This window comes from Tenrec ecaudatus, unplaced genomic scaffold, assembly GCF_050624435.1.
Source record: "Tenrec ecaudatus isolate mTenEca1 unplaced genomic scaffold, mTenEca1.hap1 Scaffold_2374, whole genome shotgun sequence".
Taxonomy (NCBI): domain Eukaryota; kingdom Metazoa; phylum Chordata; class Mammalia; order Afrosoricida; family Tenrecidae; genus Tenrec; species Tenrec ecaudatus.
The window spans coordinates 27822-51509 of NW_027458567.1; the positions used below are offsets into that span (position 1 = coordinate 27822).

The 23688-nt window shown below is 53.8% G+C and overlaps 1 protein-coding gene across 1 annotated transcript; it reads right to left on the reverse strand.

Moving 5' to 3' along the window:
• Positions 1-14419: 14419 nt before the first annotated feature.
• On the reverse strand, positions 14420-22962 carry LOC142436367 (putative carboxypeptidase X1). Its single transcript, XM_075540066.1, has 14 exons — positions 22717-22962; positions 21017-21160; positions 20773-20882; positions 20517-20656; positions 20327-20417; positions 18259-18409; positions 18077-18165; positions 17663-17786; positions 17376-17572; positions 17128-17307; positions 16756-17053; positions 16440-16579; positions 14832-14934; positions 14420-14753 (listed from the first exon to the last, which is right to left on the reverse strand). The coding sequence occupies exons 1-14, from the start codon at positions 22886-22888 to the stop codon at positions 14512-14514; spliced, it is 2181 nt and encodes a 726-aa protein (XP_075396181.1). The 5' UTR covers positions 22889-22962; the 3' UTR covers positions 14420-14511.
• Between the last annotated feature and the right edge of the window lie 726 nt (positions 22963-23688).

The following is a 23688-nucleotide window of genomic DNA, read 5'->3' on the forward strand; positions in this document are numbered from 1 at the left end:
TGTTTGGGTATTCTTGGTTCCTGGGATAGGTCAGATCACATGAGATGGGACATCAGTCAGTCCTCCAAGATCTTAAAACACCGCTCAGGCGATCATTCAAATGACCCCTGACTGCCCGCTCAACACAGCAGACATAATTCAACCATGTGGCTCCCCCCCCCCCCCATGTCTTCATTTCGGTTCTTCCAGAGACAGGGTTAGAGACAAGTTCCCAGTGTAGGACACACCTCAGAGTTTTCCCACCCAAGGGGAAGGGATCTGGGGTATGGATCCACTAACTGGCGGCTTATGTCAGTGATTTTATACCCAAAGTGGTACATTGTTTTGCATAAAATTTGTTGTTTTATAGTGTAGGCCTGTAATTCTTAAGAAATTACTCATTTTAATCTCTCTAGTAGACATTCCATGTGGAGGGAGGTCAGACGCTTACAGACATCCTCCCCAAGGGCAATTAGTCACCAGAATACAGGGTAGGCCAGCTCCCTGCTACTGGGGACAATAAACCAGTTCTCCCTGAGGCCTGAGACCAAGCATTCTCACCCTACTGATAATGGTTCCTGTGGAGGTCCAGAGAACAGGTCAAACTTAAGCTGCCATCCTGAATCTAGCATCCGCCCATCTTGTCACACCCCCAATCCCTCCTCTTCCTATTGCATGTATGTCCCTAGACCACCCCCTCTCGTTACTGTATTACCTATAGCACAACCCCTTCCTGTGATGTATGTCCTCACCTGTAATTAGGGGGCTTGCATGTCCCCAGAGAAGATAAAAAGCCTGAGCCAGATTAAACCCTCTCTCTCCCTCCATGTGGATAACCAAGAGGGGCTGAGGTGAGCATGCTACCATGAATTGTGTCTGACTCCATTTATTTCAATACTTCTATCTCTCATGCTCTCTATAACTTTACAATGACTTCCTCCCAGGTCTCTAGACCAAAAGTTCCTTCCTCTGGGAACCATGCATTATACCTTTTTACTACTTTTAGAAAACATTGCATCTTTTTTTCTTTAAATTAGATCTTTATTCAAAGTTTGTAGGTGGTCATTTGGTCGTTTTTGTTGGCCCCTGACCTCTCCCTGAAGACAATAGCCAAGGTCCAACGACTGCAGAAACCTGAAATCCCATCCCCACATGGAGATCCCTGGAGGGCTGGGTACCTGCCACCCTTTGTCCTTTACCATCTGGACCCCAGGGTCAGGCCAAGGGTTCCACATAGCACCAGATACTTCCTGTCCAGCTCTGGCCTCTCTGAGGTGACCAGAGGCCGAGCTACACATAAGGAGGCAGAAAGCCGGGGTCGTGCGTGGCTCCAACTCAGGTGTCACCATTCCCCGTGGAGATTTGTCCCTGAGGTTCCGAGTCAGACATTGCATCTTTTTCTTTGTTACTTTTACACCCTGTCTCTTCAGTAAGTAGATGAGCATAGTACCATAAGTTTCAGGTTTACTTTTACCTTGCCCCATGGTCCTCTTTAAAACACTCAGTCACTATTTCCACTGCTTACCTGCCAGTCCCCACGCCAGATCCTCACGTCACACAATTTTCCATTCACTCTACATTCCGGTGGGGCTGTACAATTGTTACATGGGATATAACTCATATTGCCACACGATAGGCGCCATTTGTCAGGAGAAGCCAGACCCTAACATCATTATGGGTCCGGTAGGTGCAATTGTATGTACAGCGATAATAAGTAACGATCACAGTAAGGTTATAGAGAGCATGAGAGATAAAAGAGAAGTATTGAAATAAATGGAGTCACACATAATTCATGGTAGCATGCTCACTTCAGCCTGGCTTGGTGGTCCGCGTGGAGGGAGAGAGAGGGTTTAATGCTAGCCCAGGCTTTTAATCTTCTCTGGGGACATGCAAGCCCCCTAATTACAGGTGAGGACATACATCACAGGAAGGGGTTGTGCTATAGGTAATGCAGTCATGAGAGGGGGTGGTCTAGGGACGACTCGCAATGGGAAGAGGAAGGATTGGGGGGTGTACATACATGTGACAGGATGGGCGGATGCTAGATTCAGGATGGCAGCTTAACTTTGACCTGTTCTCTGGACCTCCACAGGAACCATTATCAGTAGGGTGAGAACGCTTGGTCGCAGGCCTCAGGGAGAACTGGTTTATTGTCCCCAGTAGCAGGGAGCTGGCCTACCCTGTAGTCTGGTGACTAACTGCCCTCGGGGAGGATGTCTGTAAGCGTCTGACTTCCCCCACAAGTTCCAGGCATGATAAACTTTAATACACAGTGAACATTTACCCTGAGCCACACTTGGGATTTCTGTAGGGGGGTTAAGGGAACGTAGTATTGATACACAGTCACAATGCTTGCCATGGGATGCCAAATACTAGACCAGCAAACCCAAGGGCACATGCACAGGGTCCCTACAGCCTCTGCGATGTCACAGGACCAGCTACAGTACAGAGTCCTTCAGAGCTGTCATTTGAGATGAAAACTGTCAACCCAATTGGGTAAATATCACACACCAAGGTTTTCATAGTCCGCCCCCACAAAAAAAAAAAAAAAAAAAAAAAACCAAAAAAACAAGCACTTGAGTGAGAGGCGAGTTACCCTGGACCACAAACCCTGCGTCAGAAGCACCTTAGTCCACCAGAGACGTGTCCGCAGCAGTCTCGGTCTGTCAGAAAGGGGAGAGAATCACCTTTACAGCGTCTGCCCAAAGCTGGTTCTCGGGAGGCAACGGTCAGACATAGCTCCACCCTCCCAATCACTTTGAGCACTTCTGTCCCCAACCATCCCTCCATAGACTCTCTATTCCTTTGCTAGGCTTGATTATTTGTTGACATGGTCACGTGGAACTCGCAGATGATGCTCACGGGGGCTTATTAGGGAAGTGACATGTTACATTCAGGATCAGGAGGGACTAAGGATAGTGCTTAGATCAGGACAGCTGCTTCTCAGCTGTGCCCACATGCAGACCTCTCCCTGGCACTTGGCCCAGCCTCTGCCCTGCGCAGGCAAGTGTAACAAAGCTCTTTAGCTCCATCCATCAGTGCCCAGCGGCACCCACTCTGCCAGCCTGCCTCATGCCCTCAGGCACTCAGCTCTCTCCCTCCTTCGGGGTTGCAGACCTCTACCAGCAAGCACCAGGAGGCAGCCCCTCCACCAGCAACACTCCTGCCCACAGGCACTCAGCCCTTGCTCCATGGGTCAGCACGCCCACTGTGACGGTCATGCTCCATGCGCTGGGGATGTCTATTGTGCCGTTTCATATTGGGGTCTCCTTTTGCCCCTGCCACTGTTTCCCATCCAGTGCTTCTCACCATCTGGCCCCATTGCTGGTGCTACCTCTCTCTCTGTCTCCTGGGTCTAAGACGTTCTCCGTGCAGGGACCCTGGGGCCTAAGGATGCACTCCGCTCCCGTTTCTTCTTCCTGGTCATAGCACTCCCTCCTTTTTGCCTCTTCCATAGCTCATTTTAACTGAGCAGTCCCCCTTTTAGGGATCCAAACACCTTATTTGCACTTGCAGCAAGCAGTCCAATCCCCTTGGTGAGCTATAAAGCACTTTATTTGCATCACCCCCACCTAATCATGTGAGCATGGCAAGAAAAACCACATAAAAGTAATCCATCACACCAAGGTCTCTAGCGCCTCCCCAAACCAACCAGGGCATCTTCTGGCCCTCACAGACAGAACTCCACCCTGGATCCCTTCATCCATTAATCCAGTAGGGTTCCATTCGCAATCTGGCTGCAGCCATCCCAAGTCTGAGGATGAAGTTATGCTACTTGGCAGAAGCTTTGATTTTATATAAATCTGTAGCAGAGACCTCACTGTCCAACAAATCATATCAGAGAGCCGAGTCTCAGCTTAGATGTAGCCCTCGAGGCTTTGTTCATAAGATAGAGTGATTGGTTCATCAGAATTGATCTCTAAAAGTGCTGGGTAGCCCAGACTTGTGATAGAAATCCTATTGGTTACAGTAGCCTCAGCCACCTGCACTGAAGGGTTGTGTTAGTCTGGGTAGACTAGAGAATCAAATCCATAGAAACTCATATGTGTATAAGAGAGAGTTTTATATAAAGGGTAATTGTACAAGAAAGCATCCCAACCCAGTCCAGTCCAAGCCCCTAAATCTGATATTAGTCCATATGTCTGGTACCAATCTATAAAGTCCTCTTCAGATTCACGAAACACATGCAATGACGCCAAATGCAGGACGACCACAGGCCAGTGGCTAGAAAGTCTTTGGATCCAGTGGCGTTGTAAGCATCTCGGCACTGGCAGGGGTCTCTATGTGGCTTCTCCGGCTTCAGAGGTCTGGTTGCATCAAGGTAGGTCCATGTGGCTTCTCCAGCTCTGGGCACTAGCGTAGTTCCATGTGTCTTGTCAGCTGCAATGTCTCCCAGGGAATGAGCAGAGAGAGAGACAGAGTTGTCTCCCGCCTCCAAGAAGGAAATACAGGATTTCCCAGAATTCTCAGGAGGAGGCCCTACCCACACAGAGGCCTCATTGATTAGATCTTGATTGACAGGCCAGATTCCACCCCTTCTTATGCAATCCTCTCAAATTGACACCAGATTATGTAACTACCACAAGGGTGCCTTAGTTTGGGTACCCCTCAGAGTCAGGGCTCTGAATTCAGTTGCTTTGTTTGGGAGGGGACTCCAGGAAGCACCAAGCAGGAGGAAAGGAAGTGAGACAGCAGACGGGGCAGGGAAGAATATGGCGGAGTTACCACTGTGGGTTTGCTGACGCTCAGTCCCCCCGGGAAACTCTGAATGACAGCGTGCAGATTGTGGCTCAGCGATTGCCCACCGGAGAGGTAAGGGACCGGGGGTATTTATGCACCACCTCCCATCAGTCGGTGATGAGGATCTGCGGGGAAAGCAAGAGGAACACGAATTCCCGTCTGGGTGGGGGAACCAAAGTCCCCAGTGGCTCCAGGTAGTCTTCCGGCACAGAGATGCAGGTGCTGGCAGGTGGAAGTGACAGGTGTCCACTGACGGGGTAAAGACGGGCATGCTCTGAAGGAGGTCTCTGGGAAGTCACCCTGTGGAAGATGAGGCTGAGAGGGAGCCTGAGGTTTCCCCTATCTGTGGGTCCCATCTCTCTTGGGACCGGGTGACAGAAATTCGACTCAAGCTATTTCTAGTTGGGATGATCCGGTCACCAGGTGACACAGGCAGCCTTCTCGATGTCAGCTCACCCTGAAGATTTTTCCTTGCAGGGCCAGAAGGCAGGGGGATAGGATGGGAGTCCCACGCTTGGCCTCTCACCCTGCAGAGAGAGCCGTGTCATGCATCCCCTTCAGAATGAGGCCACTGTGGGGGCTGCATCGACCCTGCAGGTGGGCCTTGTCTGATGTTTCATTGGGCTCAGATAGGCCCACTGTGGACAGGCCTCGTTGACCCAGGGAAGGCAGACAGCAACTTTTGCCCGGCGGTGCTTAGCATGTCTCTCTTCCCCCACACCCATCTTGGTGCGGCTCTCACTTCCCCTGGTAGGAAGTTGACGAGAGGGGCTTGCTAGCCCACCAGGCCAGCAGTCTGAAGCCGTGACTTGCCCTGCAGGAGAAAGAGGAGGTTTACTCCGCCCCTAAAGACGGGCAGCCTCGCCAAGCCACCAGGGCAGCTCCACGCCATCCTCTCGGGTCGCTGTGGGTCGGAACCGATGGCACCTTGAGTTTGATTTGGTACTTTCTCTCAAAAATAAAGCTCTCCCCAAATGATGAGAGCCGTCTGGCCGTTTGGAAAGGATGGTGTTCTCAATCAATGGCATTTGTGTCGATTGGACATTTGTATTTAAAAAAAAAATTAGTCTTGGCCCCTGCTTCCCATCACACGCAAATACCAATTCCACACGGTGTGTGTGTTTTGCCATGTGTATGTCCCACAACAGTGACAAGAAAAGAAGACAGCCGGGTGGCAGATGGAGCTCAACGTGAAAGCTGAAACAATAAAGCAGCATGTCCTCAAGAGCAGTCTAGAAACGTCGATGTCTCCAACCACACCGCCAGCTGTAGATGCCCCAGTGCACCCCACCTCTCCTATCTCTTCTTCGATAAGGAAAAGTTGACAGGTCACACTGTCTTTCCAAGAAGAGGGAGACCAGTGGTTCTCAACCTGTGGGTCACCACCCTTTTGGGGGTCGAACGATCCTTTCACAGGGGTTGCCTAAGACCATCAGGAAACATATAGGCACTGAGAGACCGCTCCTCCATCCATCTCCCGGTGGGTCTGCCCACATGCAGATATGCCCACAGATGAGTACCTGGGGGGAAGACTGTTACCCATGCTACACCACGCTTCAAGACAACATTTCATTTATTTGTCATTCGAAATAAATATTTCACAGTGTAGAATGACATATTGCTTTTGAGATGAATCACTATGCTTTAATCATGTTTAATTTGTAACCATGAAAATACATCCTGCGTATCAGATATTTACATGACGATTCATCACAGTAGCAAAATGACAGTGACGAAGTAGCAATGAAAATATTTTTATGGTGGGGGGTAGTCACCACAACATGAGGAACTGTATTTCGGGGTCACGGCACTAGGAAGGTTGAGAACCACTGAGGCAGACTCTTGACGGTGGGTGAGGCTCTGAAACTCCTAGCTTCTTAATGCAGGGCGATCACTTCCCCAGCCCACCCCCCTCCCCCATTGCACTTACCGCCTCAAGCTTGCTCCCTCTGACACTTCAGTGGTAGTAACAACATCCACCGACTAGTGGATGGGAAATGAGCTACTTCCTCGAAGCCAAGTGTGGAGGCCACAAGAAGACCCCCATTCCTATGGACTTCAGATCGCTTGTCACCTCCTTTCCTTTGCTCTTGTTATAGGACGCTTGATGACTAGAAGTTCTACACGGGTGAGGGCCCAAGTTATTAACCTTTATTTACTGTTTCCTTTATTTCCGATTAGTGTTTGGGGTTAGGCATTGGGCTGGTAACTGCACGGTCAGAGGTTCAAACCCACCAGCCACTCCGAGGGGAACAGATGAGGATGTCTGATCCTCTCCGAACCCCTCTGTAAGGTTGGAGTTGGAATGGGCTCCATGGCAGTGGGTTCTTGGGTTGCTAGTGCTTCTTGTAGCTTGTTTCAGACATCTTTACGTGCCCCAAACTCCAGGAGATATTTTAGAGGCTTTATTGTTTTTAACTTTTATGTTTTTATCCAGAGTCCACCTGGAATTGATTTTTGCGTCTGATGTGAATGTGCAGCCAATTGACTCAGCACCAGTTACTGAAATTGCCATAGCTTCTCCACCACACTACAGCAGCAGCTCTGTCTTAAGTCAAATGTCCAGAGGTGTGGGATTTCCTGCTCTGCATTTTCAATCCCAAACCGTGGCTTTAAAAATAAAAAAACAACTTTTTGTGTATCAACACTACACTACCTTAATTACTTTAGGTTTCCAGCATGTTTTTATAGCTGGTAAGGTATGTCCTCCAACTTAAACTCTGCTTCATGATCACCATGGCTTCACTAGGGCCTTTGCATTTTCATTCAAATTTTACATCCAGCTTAGGAACATCCATTTCTTCAAAAACCTATTGGCCATTCATTGGATTATATCAAATTTAAAGATCAACAAATGGAGAATAAACCTCTTTAAAGACCGAGCAGCTCGGCCCATGAATAGTGCATAACTCTCTGTTTCTGTACATTTTTAAAATACTTCATCGTATTTCCTTAAGCCTCTGTGTAGAAGTCTTGCCCATCTTTTATTCAATTTATTCCTAGGTATTTTCTGACCTATGCTGTTGTAAATTATATCATTATTAAAAGTCCATTTTTTGTTTATTGCAGACATAAAGAAACATATTAATTTTGTTGTCTGATTTGTATCCAGCAGACTTGATTAGCTCCTTTGTAGTAATATTTTATCCATAAATTATCTTGGGGACTTAAAAAAAAGTACATAATCATGCTATTCACTAAACAAACAAACAAACCATAAAACCCAAACTCACTGCCATCAAATTGATGCCAACTGAGGACAGGCAGAACTGCCTTTGTGAGTTTCTAAAACTATAGCTCTACAGCAGGGGTTCTCAACCTGTGGGTCTCGACCCCTTTGGGGGTCAAACGACCCTTTCCCAGGTGTCGCCCAATTCATAACAGTAGCAAAATGACAGTCATGAAGTAGCAACAAAAATAACTTTATGGTTGGGGGGGTCACCACCACATGAGGAACTGTATGAAAGGGTCGCAGCATCAGGAAGGTTGAGAACCCCTGCTTTACCGGAATAGAAAGCCCAGTCTTTCTCCGATGGAGGTGGTGGGGGTTTTGAGGTGCTGACCTCTAAGTTAGCAGCCCAGTGAGTAATCACTCTGTCAGCAGGGCTGTGTCATCAAGTAAGGTCAGTTTTATTTCTTCACTTCAGAGCTTACCCAAGAACAAAGCTCAGAGGGTTAGGCCAGGGGAGAAAGACACAAGGAACTCTGGAAAGTAGGGAGATGAGTTGTGTTGCATTGTGGGGATTGAGATCAGTGACATGAAGCAAATGGGTATGAATGGTTGAATGGGAAACCGATCTGCTCCGTAGAGCTTCACCCAGTTCCAAATAAAAACTTAAAAATGAAGTTTGAAAAAAGCAGAAATGTCAGCTTCTAAGAAACAAGTCCCCAAGCTCTGCAGAGCACCTCAGCCCCTTCATACTGCCACTCAACCCCTCTGCCACCTTCTTGGGGTGGAGTGGGCCTGAGAACAAGGCAAAAGGGACACACCACTGAATTCCTCAATGAGCCTTTCCCCAGATGCCATTCAGTCTCCTCCCAGGTGGACTCCTCACTCTGGGCCTCCTCTGTTGGCTCACCCGTCCAGGAGGCTCTGCCTCTCCTCACTTCCCAGAGGCCCGGGTTTCCCAGGGGCCGGAAGAGGGGTGGCCCCAGGTGGGTGGGAGTTCCTGGGTTTGGAGCTGTAGGCACTGCCATGGGGGTGGGGAGCGGGGTGAGGGGGGTTTTCTGAGTGTCCAGGCCCCCACAGAAACACATTCAAAACACAGAGGTGACTTCATGACACCAGAGACTCAGAAGAGGCTTCCCAGCGGGGTCACCAGAAGCAAGACAGGTTTTTGCACATTCCTTGTGGCTGTTTTATTTCTTGAAAGAGAACGAAGGAAAAATGCTGTCAAGCACCATGTCTGGGGTTCCTTGAGGCCCAACATCCTCTCCACCCCCATCCCCCGCCCCACCCCTACACACACACAAATGAAATCACTGCTGCCAGGCCTGTTCCAAGCCACAGGGACCCTGCAGGGCAGAGCAGAACTGCCCCATCGGGGTCACGGCTGTGGTCCTAATGGAACCACACTGCCGCATCTTTCACCCTGGGACTGCTGGTGGGTTCCAACTGCCAATCTTTCCATTAGCAGCCCAGCGCAGAACCGCTTGGCCACCGGACTTGTCAACATCACTTTCTCCAGCGCCTCTTCTGCCCCCTCTCCTGCCAGCTTGGCCCTTGAGGTGCCCTTGGCTGTGAGGTGGTCTCCCCAGTCTGGGCTGCTCAGAAGAGGCTCAGCTAGGGAAGCTAGACACCTGGGTCTTGGGAGGCGGAGAGGTGCGTGTGGATGCCTGCCCCTGGCAGGTAAGGGGCTGTCTGTCTATCTGGCTCTTCGCTAAAAGGTGTCCTCCTCATCAGCTCGGTGCCTGAAGGTCTCCCTCAGGCTGGAGTAGAGGACAGGGAAGCCCTCCGGTCACGGTCCCTGTGCCCACTGCCTGTCTAGGGTTTCTTTCCACCGTGGGTTCTGACCCAGCCCCCTGGCACATCCACCCACTCACTCAAGACCTGAATCTACCTTCAAGTGGGTGGGGACGGGTCTGGCCACTGTTGGGCTGGCACTGCCTCAAGGCCAGCCAACATTGGCTTCTGCGGTGAGAGCTGGTTTATCTGGGCTGCTCCCCAGGCCCTCCTTGGAGATGGGCCTAGAGGGACAGCATGCCAAAATCGACTGTGGCTGCCGGTGGAATGTGGCTGAATGGCTGCAGAGTGGACCTGCCAGCAATGCCCCCACTGGTACACAGCATGGAGCCCCCAGGGCCCCAGGGACAGGCCAGGCCAGGAGCATGTGTCAAGACCCTGGCAGCCATGTCCCTGGCCCTCTGCTGAGGGAGTCAAGGGGATCCTGTCTCTTGCTTGCACCTGAAAACCAAAGCCTGTGATCAAACCTCAAGGTTGGCAGAATTCCTTCAAACCCACTTCCTTGAAGGAGCAGCTCAGCAGCAGTAGGGTATGTGTAGGTGTGTGTGTGTGTAGGTGTGTGTTTATAGGTGTAGTAGTTACATGATCTGTTGTCAATTAGAGACTATAAAAAGTGAAGAGGTGGGGCTTAGCCTGTCAATCAGGCCGCAGCTTGATGACCTCATTTGGAGGCGCTAAGGAGATAAGGAGGCTCACTGGAGATAGGACACACTTTCACTCCCTGCAAGACATTCCTCTTGACAAGTCACATGGAGCTACACTAGAGCCCTGAAACTGGAGGAGTCAAGTGGACTCACATCAGTGCGGAGATGCTTCCCCTGCCACGGGGTCCACAAGACTTCCCACCCACTGGCCTGTGATCTTCCTGCATTCGGTGTCATTGCATGTGTTTCATGAGTCTGAAGAAGACTTTATAGATTGGTATTGGACATATGGGCTAATATCAGACTTACGGACTTGATCCGGACTGGGCTGGGATGTTTTCTCTATGTTCAGTTGCTCTTGTATATAAACCTCTTTCTTATACACACGAGTGTAACACAATAGGGGTGTGTGTGTGAGCGCGCAGCAGGGGCTTCCAGAGCAGCAAAAGAGGGCTCTGGTAAGCCCTCTTCATTTAATAGAGCCCCAGTGTTCTGGAAGCCACCCTTCATTCCGGTGGGATTCCCTAGGAGCAGAGCTGGAAGTGGGGACTTGCATGCACTCAAAGTGCTCTCCTGAGAGAGAGAAGCAGGGGCAGGCAGAGGAAGGAGCGAGGCAAGAAGGATGTCTTCGCAGCAGGAGTCTAGCTAGCCTCCTGAGTTCATGGGGGAGCCTGGAGCATGAGAGGTGCCGCATGGAGCTTCCCCGCGGCCAGGACCTGGCCTTTACTACTCCTCTGGCAGGCCGATGGCCAGAGCTAGGTGGAGCATGTCATTGTGAGGTTCTTTTTCAAACTGCCAGCTTACTTCTATAGGTTTTGTTGTTGTCATCCTATGGAGGGATTTTCAAGTGTAACCTTATTTAAGGGGGAGCATAATTATTGTCACAATCTGCCACTGTCCTTTCAAATGTCTGAGATTCCCGTGGGTCTGCTTCTGCTAGCTGTGGACTCTGCTGATTTACACATGGTGGCTGGTTCCTTTTCTTTTTAAAAAATCAGTTTATCGGGGGCTTGTACAACTCTTACCACAATCCATCCATCCATCTATTGTGTCAAGAACATCTGTACACCTGCTGCCCTCACCAGAGAATACATCTCTTTTACTCTTTTTTCAAGCACATTTGTACATTTATTGCTCTCATCATTCTCAAAACATTTGCTCTCTACTTGAACCCTTGGCAGCAGTCCCTCACTTTTCTCCTCCCTCCAGTGTCTGGTTCCTTTGGTGACGTTTTTATGTAGCGCTCATTGTCCCTTTGGGTCTAAGCAGCAGCCCCCTTGAATTGTGCAACACCGTGATCCAACACTGACTTCAAGCTCTGCCCCTGGGGTAATGCACAGACTCATAATTTTGATTCCATCGATGGGCTCCCTGATCCCCCATCTCAACTTCCCTTTGGCTTGCGTTCACATACTTCAGAAGATGGAAAGCTACAGCGAAGTATCTCGAGCCCCTTTGTATCTCAGATTCCTCATGTCACTTTAAACCCAGTGGCCACAGAGTTCAGCTGCACTCAAGGGTGCCAGAGTCTTCAGTGGCTGGTTTTGCTGAAACACATGGGCAGGGCTTTCATGCTACGCCCCTCTGGCTGGACTCAAGCCTCCAACCTTCCCATTAGCAGCCAACCTCGTGTCACCGTGTGCACCACCAGCACGTCTCAGGTAACTGAGCTCTGTCGAGCAGATGCGCTGGTCCGAGACTTGCAGGGCACAAAGAGGTGGGAGTCCTGTGGAGGGAGGTCAGATTTTCCGGCAATCCCAGAGAGTTTTATTTCTTCTGGAGCCGCATGGAAACTTCGAATAGCTAGTCCCCAGCACACTAGCTGCCAAGTAGCAAGTGATGCTGAGCCATGCCTCCTACAGAATTGTTCCATTCCATGGTTGACTATTTCTCCTAACTTGTTGCCACCAGCTGTTTTTTCTGGCTACGTAGCACCCCCAGCCTGATTCCAGTCCTCCTGGAGGTGTATACATTTCACAGTACCCTTTAATCAACCCAGTTCCCTTTAAGCCAGCTAGAGTGACCTCCTACTGGCTCCCACTAAGAATTCTTTTTCATCCAGTAAAACCAAAATGAAATCTGGGGGCCAAAGGCTATAGCAAGGAAGAGCGTGATGGGAATTCTACCACAAAAGCAAGCGAAGCTACACTGCTGTCGTTAGGCGCGTCGAGTCGGGTCCAATTCATAGCGACTTTACGGACAGCAGAACCAAACAGCCGCCTGGCTCGGGGCCAGCCTCACAATTGCTATGTTCCAGCCATGGTCACAGCCACCGTGTCAATCCATCTCATCAAGGGTCTTCCTTCTTTTTCTGCCCCCCTGTTTTCCCAAGCACAATGTCCTTTTCCAGGGACTGTTCTCTCCTGGTCAGGAGCCCTGGCAGCGTAGCGGTTACACGCTGGGTTGTGACCCGCAAGGTCAGCAGTTCAAAACCACCAGCTACTCCTTGGGAGAAAGATAGGGCTTTCTACTCCCATTAGCAGTCTCGGAAACCCACAGGGGCAGTTCTGCCCTGCCCTGCAGGGTCGCTATGAATTGATATCGATTCAATAGCTGTGGGTTTGGTTCTGTCCCGATAACATGTCCAGAGTGAGTGAGAAATCTCACTACCTTCGACTCCAGGTAGTTTTCAGGCTGTACTTCCTCCAAGACAAATCTGTTTGTCCCTCTGGCAGTCCAGGGTACTTTCGACATCCCAACATCCCTCACCCACCCCAAAGTTCAAGTGCCGCAGCGCATCCTCGCTCTTCCTTAGCTACGTGAGTGTTAGCGGTCAGGATGAATGTCACTGGATGAGGACACATGGTGGGGTGGAGGGGGGGCAGATGGGGCACTTGCTTTTTAACCTGACTGGCACGTGCCTGGCATATCCAGTGTGTATACATTTATCTAGCTGTGTGCTTACGTGCACTTTCAACCATGTTTATAAATTTCAATCCACCCTCCAAAAAAAAACTTATAAAGTGAGGTTGTGGAAGGTGAAGGTGGAGAGACAAGTGCAGAGAAACACCGGCACTGGCTTCTTCGTGGACATTGGCTGAGAGTAACGTGGGAGAGGCGGAGCCAACCTACAGGATGTCTTGGTGCCAGACATGGTCGCACTGTATCTGCTACGCCCTGCCCTTCCGGGCTGCTTCTGAAGTACAGAGGCTCCAAGCCTGGATGCGGCATTTTTCGGGTAACCCTTGCCAGCCAAGGCAGTGAGCTTTCCACAGACGACATTACAGGATGGAGAGAGAAGGTAAAGAGGGGGAGAAAGTACTCTCCTGGCACCCGCCACGGTCAAGGCCCACAAGGGGTCACAGATGGCCCTGGCTGATTACGGGTTCTGCCACCAGTTGGGAAACGGAGGCTTATAAAGTGCGGGCCAAGGGTGTATTCAGCCTCTTGATTCCGAGTGAACGTCCCTTCGATCTCTCATTTAGTCCCTCCCACACCTTTATGTCCAATTTCCAGCATAAAATTCCTCTCAAGATACCTGCTTTCCCAGGCGGACGCCCTCTGACCTCTGGAAGGCGGGCAGTTGGGTGCCCTGCTGCCACTGGGCATGGCGGATGAAGCGCCCTTCACTGCTCAGCTGCTCTGCCTTTGGCTCCCTCCTCCCGGCGGCCTTCGCTGAGCTCGGGCCACCATCTCGATGGCCTCCTTGACCAAGTGTCCCTGTAGATCTCAGCACGGCGTTTGGCATGGCCACACCTCACTGTCCGTGCTCCCACTGGATTGAACTGGCCCCTCTTGGCTGGCCGCCCTAGCCAAGGGCCAGGAGCGGACCATTTTCCCAGCTCCTTGGAGGCTCGGCCCTGAGCAGAAGCTTATGGTGGAAGCTGGAGCCGAAGCTGAGGGGCAGCGATGGGCTGTTCTGTTGAGCCCAGGGCTTAAGGGGAGCCCTGGTCCTTGATGGGGTTCGCGTTCCATACCATGATCTAGAAGCCAACTCGTGAGTGCACAAGTGTATGCAGAGTGGGAGACAAGGGGTGGGTGCCCGAGGCCCACCTTGGAGGGGACCTGGGAAAGAGACCACAGGCAGATTGACTGAGGTGCCAGGTAGCTTTAATGAGCCCGAGCGCCTCTCCCACCCTCACCCCGCCCCCACATGGTCTCCCCGGCCCCTCCCTCTCCTTCAGTTCCGGACAGGGCCAGCCTGCCCAAGGCTTAGGACTCTCAGCTGAAGCGGCTGCCTCTGTTCTAATTCCTCTGTTTCCTCAGCCGCTCCAGCCGCCTCCGGAGGTCTGGGGGCACTTTGGCCCCTGCTGCCAGCAGCTCTCGCAGTCTCTGTTTGGGTGTCTTGGTGAGGTGGAAGTTGCAGGGGACAGGGCCCTCTTCGAAGGTGACCCGACAGTTCCGGGACACGGAATGGTAGCCGTCAGCACTGGCAGTCACCACATAGTCCCCGGGAGTCAGCAGCCTCCAGTAATCGCCGCCCCACGCTGCGAGAAAGAGGTAGGAGATCAAGACCCATGCAGCCTCGCTCAGCCCTGCCCGCTGCGCCTCCCTGCCCCACACACCCGTGGTTACGTCATGGTTAATCCCATCCACAGCGATCACAGCGTCAGCGATCCCGAGCTCCGTGTCCTTGTCCCGCACAACACCCGTGATGCCCATGCGCACCTGTGGGGGGGCAAGGGATCAGAAACACGAGGGAGCCCTGGTACTGAAGGAGCTGGACTAGCTGGGCTTGCTAGTCACAAGGTACCAAGTTCCAAACCACCAGCCAGTCCGTGGAAGAAAGATAAGGCTTCCTACTCCGGTTAAGTTTTTACAGGCCGGGAAACCTGCATGACAGTCCCACACCGTCCTGTGGGGTCACACCAGTTGAAATGGACACGATGGTAGTGAGTGAGTCTGCATGAAGCTGCGGCCGGCCGTTCACTTCCTGGGTCTTCTGGAGAAAACCCTTATGACTGGAAACACGTTGCATGTGGACTGGAAGAACCATAACATCCTGGTGCTCTGCCTGCGTCCATTCTGATGCACAGTGAGCCTCTAGGGCCGAGCAGAACTGCCCCATAGGGTGTCCGAGGGGGTTCTCTTGACAGGAGCACACTGCACTCCCCTTCCCTTCCGAGCAGCTGGCCCGCCAACCCTCTGTTCTTGCTGGAGCACTTGATCAGAGCACCACGTCTCCAGTAGGTACCTGGTAGGAAGGATCTCTCTAGTCCTCCCCAAGTCACTGACTCATGCTATCGATTGGGCTTGTCTTTTGTAGAAACCTTGGGAAGGATCCCTATGAAGTCATCACCAGAGATACAGCACTTGTAAATCGTGAGATTCTCTAGGGGCAGTTGCTGCCTAATGCAAGCCCTCGGTGGCTCTCTGGACCCCCGCAGAGACTGCCGTGGGGATCACCCACAATGGAGGCACATCTGATGTTGTCTACCTGGCAAGCTGGGTCAATCTGTCCCATATACATCCTTGTAAGTCAAACGGATGTCAAGCGTAGTCCAGGCATCTCATGAGTTGGAAACTTAGTGGGACCTTAGAAATCCTCCCACTGAGAGCTGCAACCTACGCCATGAGTGGACAGGGCAGGAGTGAGCCAGGCAGGCCGGGGCTCAGGGGGCAGGAGTGACTTAGGCAGGCTGGAGCCAAGGGGGCAGGAGTGACCCAGGCAGACTGAGGCCCAGGGGGCAGAAATGACCCAGGTAGACTGAGGCCCAGGGGGGAAGGAGTGACCCAGGCAGACTGGGGCCCCAGGGAGCAGGAGTGACCCAGGCAGGAGTGACCCAGGCAGGCTGGGATCCAGGGGGGCAGGAGTGACCCAGGCAGACTGAAGTCCAGGGGGGCAGGAGTGACCCAGGCAGGCTGGGATCCAGGGTAGCAGGAGTGACCCAGGCAGGCTGGGATCCAGGGGGGCAGGAGTGATCCAGGCAGACTGAAGTCCAGGGGGCCAGGAGTGACCCAGGCAGACTGAAGTCCAGGGGGGCCGGAGTGATCCAGGCAGACTGAAGTCAAGGGGGGCAGGAATGACCCAGGCAGGAATGACCCAGGCAGGCTATGGCCCAAGGGAGCAGGAGTGCCCAGGCAGGCCAGGGCCCAGGAGTGACCCAGGCAGGCTGGGGCCTGGGGGGACAGGAATGACTCAGGCAGGCGGGGGCCTGGGGCTTGGATCTCACCTGTTCCAGGTAGGTAAGGAGAGAGTCCTTGTTGTTCTCCCACTCCTGGGGCAGCTCACTCTCATGCGGGAACTTGTCACACGACAGTTCTATGGTGACCTCAAAACAGTTGGTGTGTAGGTAGCTGAAGTCGTTCATGCCTAGGGGTACCACAGACACTGGAGCCTAGGTGGGCAGGGTGGGAGCCCCCCCCTCCTGGAATCCTCTTCTGGGAGACCTTTCAGGGTGGGAGTTAACAACCGCGATGTCACCAGCAGACCGGCTTATTGGGGAAAGGGGGCCGGGGGAGGGGCCTCCCTCCACCCCGGACACATACTCCCGGGCACGGTGTGCCAGTCAGCGCCGTTGATGACGTTGCCATGCAAGGAGAAGTCTTGGTTGTGGCAGGGGCGGCGGTCTGGATTCTGCATGGCCTGGTTCGTGCCAGCGTACACAGTGCTGAGCCAACGGAAGACGGCCTCATCAGGTGTGGGCGTGAGCTCCCGGGCTGCCCACGGAGTCCTCGTCATGTCGAAGGGGTAGGACACCACGAGCTCCCCACCATGAAGGTTGGCACTCAGCACAAAGGGGATCCGCTGCATCCACTCAATCACCGCCCGGGTCTCCGGGGCCACCTGCACAGAGGCCGGTTAGGGGCTGGGCCAAGGCCTCTCCGCAAGGCTCCCTCACACAGCCCCAGAACACTCACCGTGGCATTGGGCAGAGTGTAGTACGTAGGCAGTGGCAGGTGATGGTTGGGGACCGTGTCCGGCACCAGGCCGTCGTCCTCGGCGGTCCACAATGGTGTGTTGAGGTCGGCGAAATTGTGGTTAAGGTCGATGCCCTGGAAGGTCCAGCGGCCCTCTGCCCAACCTACGAGCTCCGAGCCCTGCCAGGGAAGAGGCTTGTTCAAGCTGGGGCCTGAGGAGCAGGGGGCGCGCCTGCCATGTGGCCTACCTTGCGGTAGGCGATCTCATGGCCGTCAGGATTCATGGAAGGCAGCAGATGCAGGCGCATCTCCGTGAGCAGCCGGGTCACGCGTGGGTCCCCTCGCAGGAACTCCCGGCACAGGAACTGCATCAGCAGCAGAAGCAACTCCCGCCCCAGGACCTCGTTCCCATGCATGCCGGCCACGTAGCGCACCTCGGGCTCTCCTGAGAACACACAGGGGCTTGCTGGAAGCCAGCGTACACCCAGAGCGCTCCGCCCCGGGGACCACCTCTCCCCAGCCCAGCCATCCATACCCAGCTCGTGTTCCCCAGGATGGTCCGACATTTCCATCACATACAGCTTCAGGCCCTGGTGGCTCTTGCCGATGTTGTAGATGCGGGTGATATTGGGGCACTGCTCGTTCACCTGCTTCATCAGCTGGTAGGAAGACATGCACCAGAGGGCATGTCACCACGGACCACCACGTGGTCACAGATGTGATCACGGAGAGACTTGGGAAAGTCAATGGGTAGCCCACACCAATGCAGGAAGGGGATGGGGTCAGGACAGGGGAGGCACCCTAACCAAGGGAGCCAAACTTTGGGGTCAACAGAGGAAGGGTGAGGTGATGAGGGTCATGAGGGCAGCCCGAGCAGGGGTCGCCTGGGTGGCTGAAGGGCCCTGGACTAGACAGGTCTTCCCTCCTGGGTCCAGGGATTTAGACTGACCTTCCTCATGGCCTTATAATCATGATGCCGAAAATCCAGAGGGTCCGAGGAGCCCAGAGCAGAGGCCTCAGGGAACAGGCCGTTAGGATCTGGTGGAGGATGGTAACAGTCAATGTCACAGTGGAGGGCGCCCTCAGTGTCCCGAACCTGCCCAGACAGCCCTTGCCCAGTTAACTGCCCACCTGAGACCGGGCAGGCCAGGATCTCTGCCCGGAGGCAAGCCGCGCCTCCCTCGAGCCAGGTCTGGGGCAGCAGGCGAATGTAGCGGGCCACCTGGCGCTCAGGGAGGAGGTTCAGCACTGGGGTCTCTTGGTCGGAATTGGCTGGGAAGATCTGGAGGGGTAGAGAGTCTTTTTTCGGGGATGCCAGAAGCCCTGTAGTCTGGCCTAGAATCCAGGGCAAGAATCAGGCCTGCAGCTTTACCAAGGAACCCACCGTGGTGGTCAGTCGGGGGACTTGGGCTCTTGTGTGGTATGCACAGTAACCCTTCCCCCGACCCCCACAAGCAGGCAATCACACACACACACACACACACACACACACACACACACACACCCCAGTCCCTGCTCTCGGGCTGTCCCATAGGCCAATGTGGTCATGTGACTTGAGCAGCCAATCCTAAAGCTGGCCATGGCTGCACACCATAGCCTGGTGGCAGAAGCGGGTCCGGGAGGAAGGAGACGGTCTGGAAGTGATATAGCGACCGGAGGACTGTTGCTCCAAGGGACTGTCCTGGCACTTTCTACTCCTCTAAAAAACAGTTGATGTGGGGAGCTAATACTGAGAGAACGATGACTAGGACTATATCCCCTAAATTATAACAGAGGGAATCTGGAAAGCTAGTATTCCACGGTAGGAAAGCCACCACCTTGGTAAGTTAGAGATAAAGTCCAAGTATATTATCCTGCTTTAAATATCATTCCCACAGACTCTTCCCTAACAGCTATGCTGCCTTAAAGTGAGCACGTGGTTGATTTTATCTCCCTACAGAAGCAGACATCTGTTGCTGTCTCCTCCCACTGTGTCACCAGCCCCCCTCAGACCTTCCCCCTATGCAGGTACTAGGCTTCCTCATCTGTGAGCTCAAGGACCTTACTGTAGTTACTACCCATCTTGTGACATATGTAACAACTGAATATGTGTCTTATTGTGGGATACAGAAAGATTTCTCCAGAGTTGTCTCCCCCAAAGATCTGCCAAACCCAAGACGCTGCTTGCTACACATGGTGAATGACTGTACACTAGGAGGTCAACGAGAGCAGGTCAGAGGTTATTCTCCTTAAGGGTATCAGAGCAACCAGACTGTATAGTTGGACTCACTCTAAGTAGTGCCAATTCCCTCCTGATATTGTTCCCTTGAAAGAGTGCCTGAAGGCAAGCCCAGGACCACTCAAGGATGACTAAGGTTAGGCCATGTACCCCTATTCCCTCCCTTTACACCTCTAGGTTGTCCCCCTCCTATTGCTTGTATTGCCTATGCTACAACCCCTTCCTATGACATAGATTGCTATCTGTAATCAGAGGGCTTGCATGCCTCCAAAGATACATAAGCTTTGTTTAGAACTAAAACCTAAGGATGCTCTCTCCTGCCTGTTCCTCCCCAACCTCCACGTGTACCACCAAGACGAGTTGAGGTGAACATGCTACTATGAAATATGTCTGACTTCTTTATTTTTCTCTCTCATTTCTCCCACTTCTCCATGACTTTACTATAATCTTAACCGTACAATTGCATCTACGGAACCTGTGATTAGTTGTGGGGGGCTGGTTACCCCTGCATCTTATGGCTCCCTATAAATATCTCAAGACAGTAAAGACACTCTGTTCTCCCACCTCCACGTGGACCACGAAGAGGGGTTGAAGTGATACTATAAAATGTGTCTGACTCCTTCATTTTATTCTCTCTCCTGTCTTTGCTATCTTTATGACTTTACAATGATCTTTATATGTTATAACTGTACAATTGCGCCTGCAGACCCTTCAGGTGTTAGAGGCTGGCTTCCTCTGTCAAGTTAACAGTCCCCAAAACTCACACAGATGGCTCTAACCTGTCCTACAGTCACAGTCAGTCGGAATCAACTCGATGGAGGTGAATTTGGGTTTGTTTTTATCTTTTGGGGGGTGCCACCCATCCTAAAAACACCCTTTCTACTGAGATGCCCAAGCAGGCTCCTTATATCTAGAGAAGCCCCAGCCTGGGCCAGTCCAACTCAGAGCATAGCACGTCCAAGACACCAAGGGCCCACTCACTGCGTCCACCCCACTGCTGAGGTTCCTGCTCCCCCACCAGCTCCGACTGTCATTGCTGAACTGGACCTTGTAGGACGTGACCCAGTCGTACCTGGCAGAGAGGTGGGGAGAGATCATCAGTACCTACCAGGACTTCCACCCAGCCTACCTGCCTGCTAAGACTTCTTGGCCTGGGGCTAGTCTGCCTCACCTCCAAATGGAGTTCCTGCCCTGTGTGATAACCCCGGAGAAGCGAGTGACTCGGCCAGCATCCACCTGTAGCCACGGCTCAGCGTCCTGCTGCTCGGCACACCAGGCCCCGTCATACAGGTCACCGTCCTCCAGGCCGGACTGAAGGCATGGGACAGGGGAACCAGGTTCACTGGGGGTGTGGGCAGGGCAGGAAGGGGGAAAGGGAGCAGTCCCCATGGGTCATCTTGCCCGCCCAAGACGAGGGCTCTGCTGACCTGGAGGTTGAGCCGTCCTCGGTGTGGTCCCAACCCAAAGGACTGGCTGCTGGAAGCTTCAAACCGGCTATCTGAAACTCGCAGGGACTCCAGGCCCAAGGGGGGGCAGTCTGGGGCAAAGAGAGGGCAGTCAGGGCAGGCAGGCAGCTAAGCCTAAGCTTGCTCTAGTGCTGGGCAGGCTGCAGGCACGCCTATGCCGGTGAGACCAAGCGCTACTTCATGGTGTGCAAGTCTAGGCTGGTACCTGGTTTTTGCTCCTTGGGGAGGCTACGGCTCCTAGAAGGGGCGACAGTCTCTGTAGGGCTGGGTTGAGCTGTCTTCTTTCGTTTCCTTGTGATGATCTTTTTCTTCTTTACCACCCGAAGCCGGATCTGCCGTCCTGTGGTCCCTGGGGACCAGGGAAGGAGGAAATGGCATGAGATCTCCGATGCAGAGCCCTGCTAACCCAGAAAGGCACCAGAGCCACAGGGATCTAAGGGCCTCAGCATGGCATTCAAGGCCTGCAGTTGGCCCCCACCAGCCTCTCCACTCTGTTCCTTGGATCCTCCTCCTCCTGGCTGACATGAGTGGGTGTGTGAGACTAGTCTCACCCCTGACCCTCTGTAATAGACAGCCACACCCAGCCAAGCAGGACTGCTGGTTGCTTCAATGAGCTTGGTTCTTTACCAAACAAGGTCTGTGCACAGTACGACTCTCTCCTGTATCACCCACCTCTCATTCTGTTGTCTAATTCCACTCCTCCCTCCACACCCCAGCCCAGAGGACCTCTGGCTCCAGACTGGGTCTCCTGCCTCACAGTCCCTACACCAAGGCCCTCATTGTGTTCGGCCCCTGAGCTAGGGTGCTATTCTCACATCTACGTCTGCCTGGAGACTTTAGCCTTTCCAGAGCTGGGGCTGCATCCTGCTCACCCTTCAGCACAGGGGCAGGCAGGTGTCACCAGCCGCCTACCCACCCAAGCTCCACAGCTGTCTCTGGAACATGCTGCGAATTTCCTGGCCTGTGCCCCTGGGCCTTTGCACGAACTGGTTCCTCCTCCTCGCTGCCCTCTCCCTCCAGTCTTCCTGACCAAGAGTCTCCGGACTCAGTTCGGCTCGCCTCCTTCAAGCAGCTCACCGGACGCTACCCCATTCTGTTCGAGGGCTAAATTCCCACCTTTGAAAAGTTGACAACTAGAACCGCCCACTTCTCGCTGTCCTGGGTAAACAGTGCCCCATCCCTCCAGGCATGCTCCTTCTTTCCCTTGTTCCTTCCTGGAGGGAGCTCCAACTTTCAAGATGGAACCAGCAGAGGACCCAGCGGAATTCTTCCTCTAACTCATCTTGGCACCTTGGTCTGCACCCCCCCCCCTTCCCCTCCCAGTCCTGCCTCCCCACACCCATCCGAACCTCCATTCCTCCTCTGTGAAAAGGGAAGAGTAAGCAAGGCTTTGGACTGGCAGGAGTCCCGCTGGATGGCACAAATGGTTAATACCCTCAGCTACTAATTGAAAGGTTAGCTGGTCCAGGAGACACCTCAAAAGAAGACCAGGCTATCCAATTCAGGAAAAGCAGGAACTGAAAACTCTGATGGCACAGTGCTGGATTTCGAAACTCCAGGTCTGTTGGTTCAAAGCTACCACCACTCCTCGGTAGAAATCGGAGGCCGTCTGTTCTAGCCAAGATTTACCACTTCAGAGGAGCCCCGTGCTACTCCGATGCCCATGGGCTCGCCAGGAGTGGGAATCGCGTGGTGGCAGGCAGCTAGTACTCCTAGTACTGTAGGGCTGGAAGAGGCTCCATCTCGCGGGAGCCCATCCTGGGACTGCTGACTCCGAGGGAATCTGGCTGCTGAGTCAGCAGCCATTGCGCGCTGGCGCACCGGTGAGTGTGGTGGTCCCCGAGGTGGGGCGGGGTGGGGGTGGGGGGGTGAGCAGAACTGGCCAGGTCTCTGGTCCATACTCACCGTTGTCTTTCCCCACGGGTGGCTGCACGGGGCTGCTTCGTGGGGCTGGGGTCGAGAGCCAGGCCTCGGTGGTCGTGGGCAGTGAAAAGTTCAGGACCGAGTCGCCGAGCGTCCCTAGACCCGTCCCGGCCGCGGGGGCGCACGCAGCCAGGGTGAACAGAAGAGCCCACATGGCGCGGGCGGAGAGGTGCTCAGCGTGGCGGAGTGGGCTGGCGGGCTCCTCTCTTCCTGCGGGCGGCTGAGCGCCCCCCGCCCCTTCCTGCCCCTTCCTGCTCCAGCGCCCCACGCCCCCGAAGCCTCGGCCCGCCCCCAGTCCGCGCGGGTGCGGGGGAACGAGGGCCGACCTCCGCAGAGGAGCGCAGGGGCTGGGCGCCCCCCAGGTCCCCGCACCCACCGACCCTCGCCCTCCCTGCGATTCCGGAGGTCCGGAGCCCACCCGTCAGTCGACGGAGCCCCCCGCCCCCCACGCAGACTCGATTTCCCTTACTCTTCTGCGGTCCCACGCTGGGCGCCTGTTGGATGCTCCCAGGCGTGGTGCCCGGAGCTTAGCCCCCTGGTCTCTCCATAAACTTGGTTCAAACTAGTCAACGGACCCGGGCAAGGTGGCAGAAGGGAGAACTTTCGGCCGGAAACGACGAGCCCAGAGGGAAGTCCACCCCGGCGAGGGTGAGACCGAGTGTGATAACTGGGAGAGAGAGTGTGGGGAAACTGAGGCGGGGGAAGGAGCGGGGGCAGGGCTGGAGTTGACCCTCCGGACAACCTTCTGAAGGACCACCCCAGCTCCAGGCGGCCCTTCCCACTCCCACCCGGCTCCTCCCCTCTGCCCCCTCTTCTTCCCCCTTCTCCCCTCCCCTCCCCTCCTCTCCCGCGCCCGCCGAGCTGCCACGTTCCGGCCTTACATAAGCGTGGAGAGTCTGGCCGGCTGGGGCCGGGGGGCTGAGACTGGACGGCGCCCGCCCTCTGCCTCCCCCA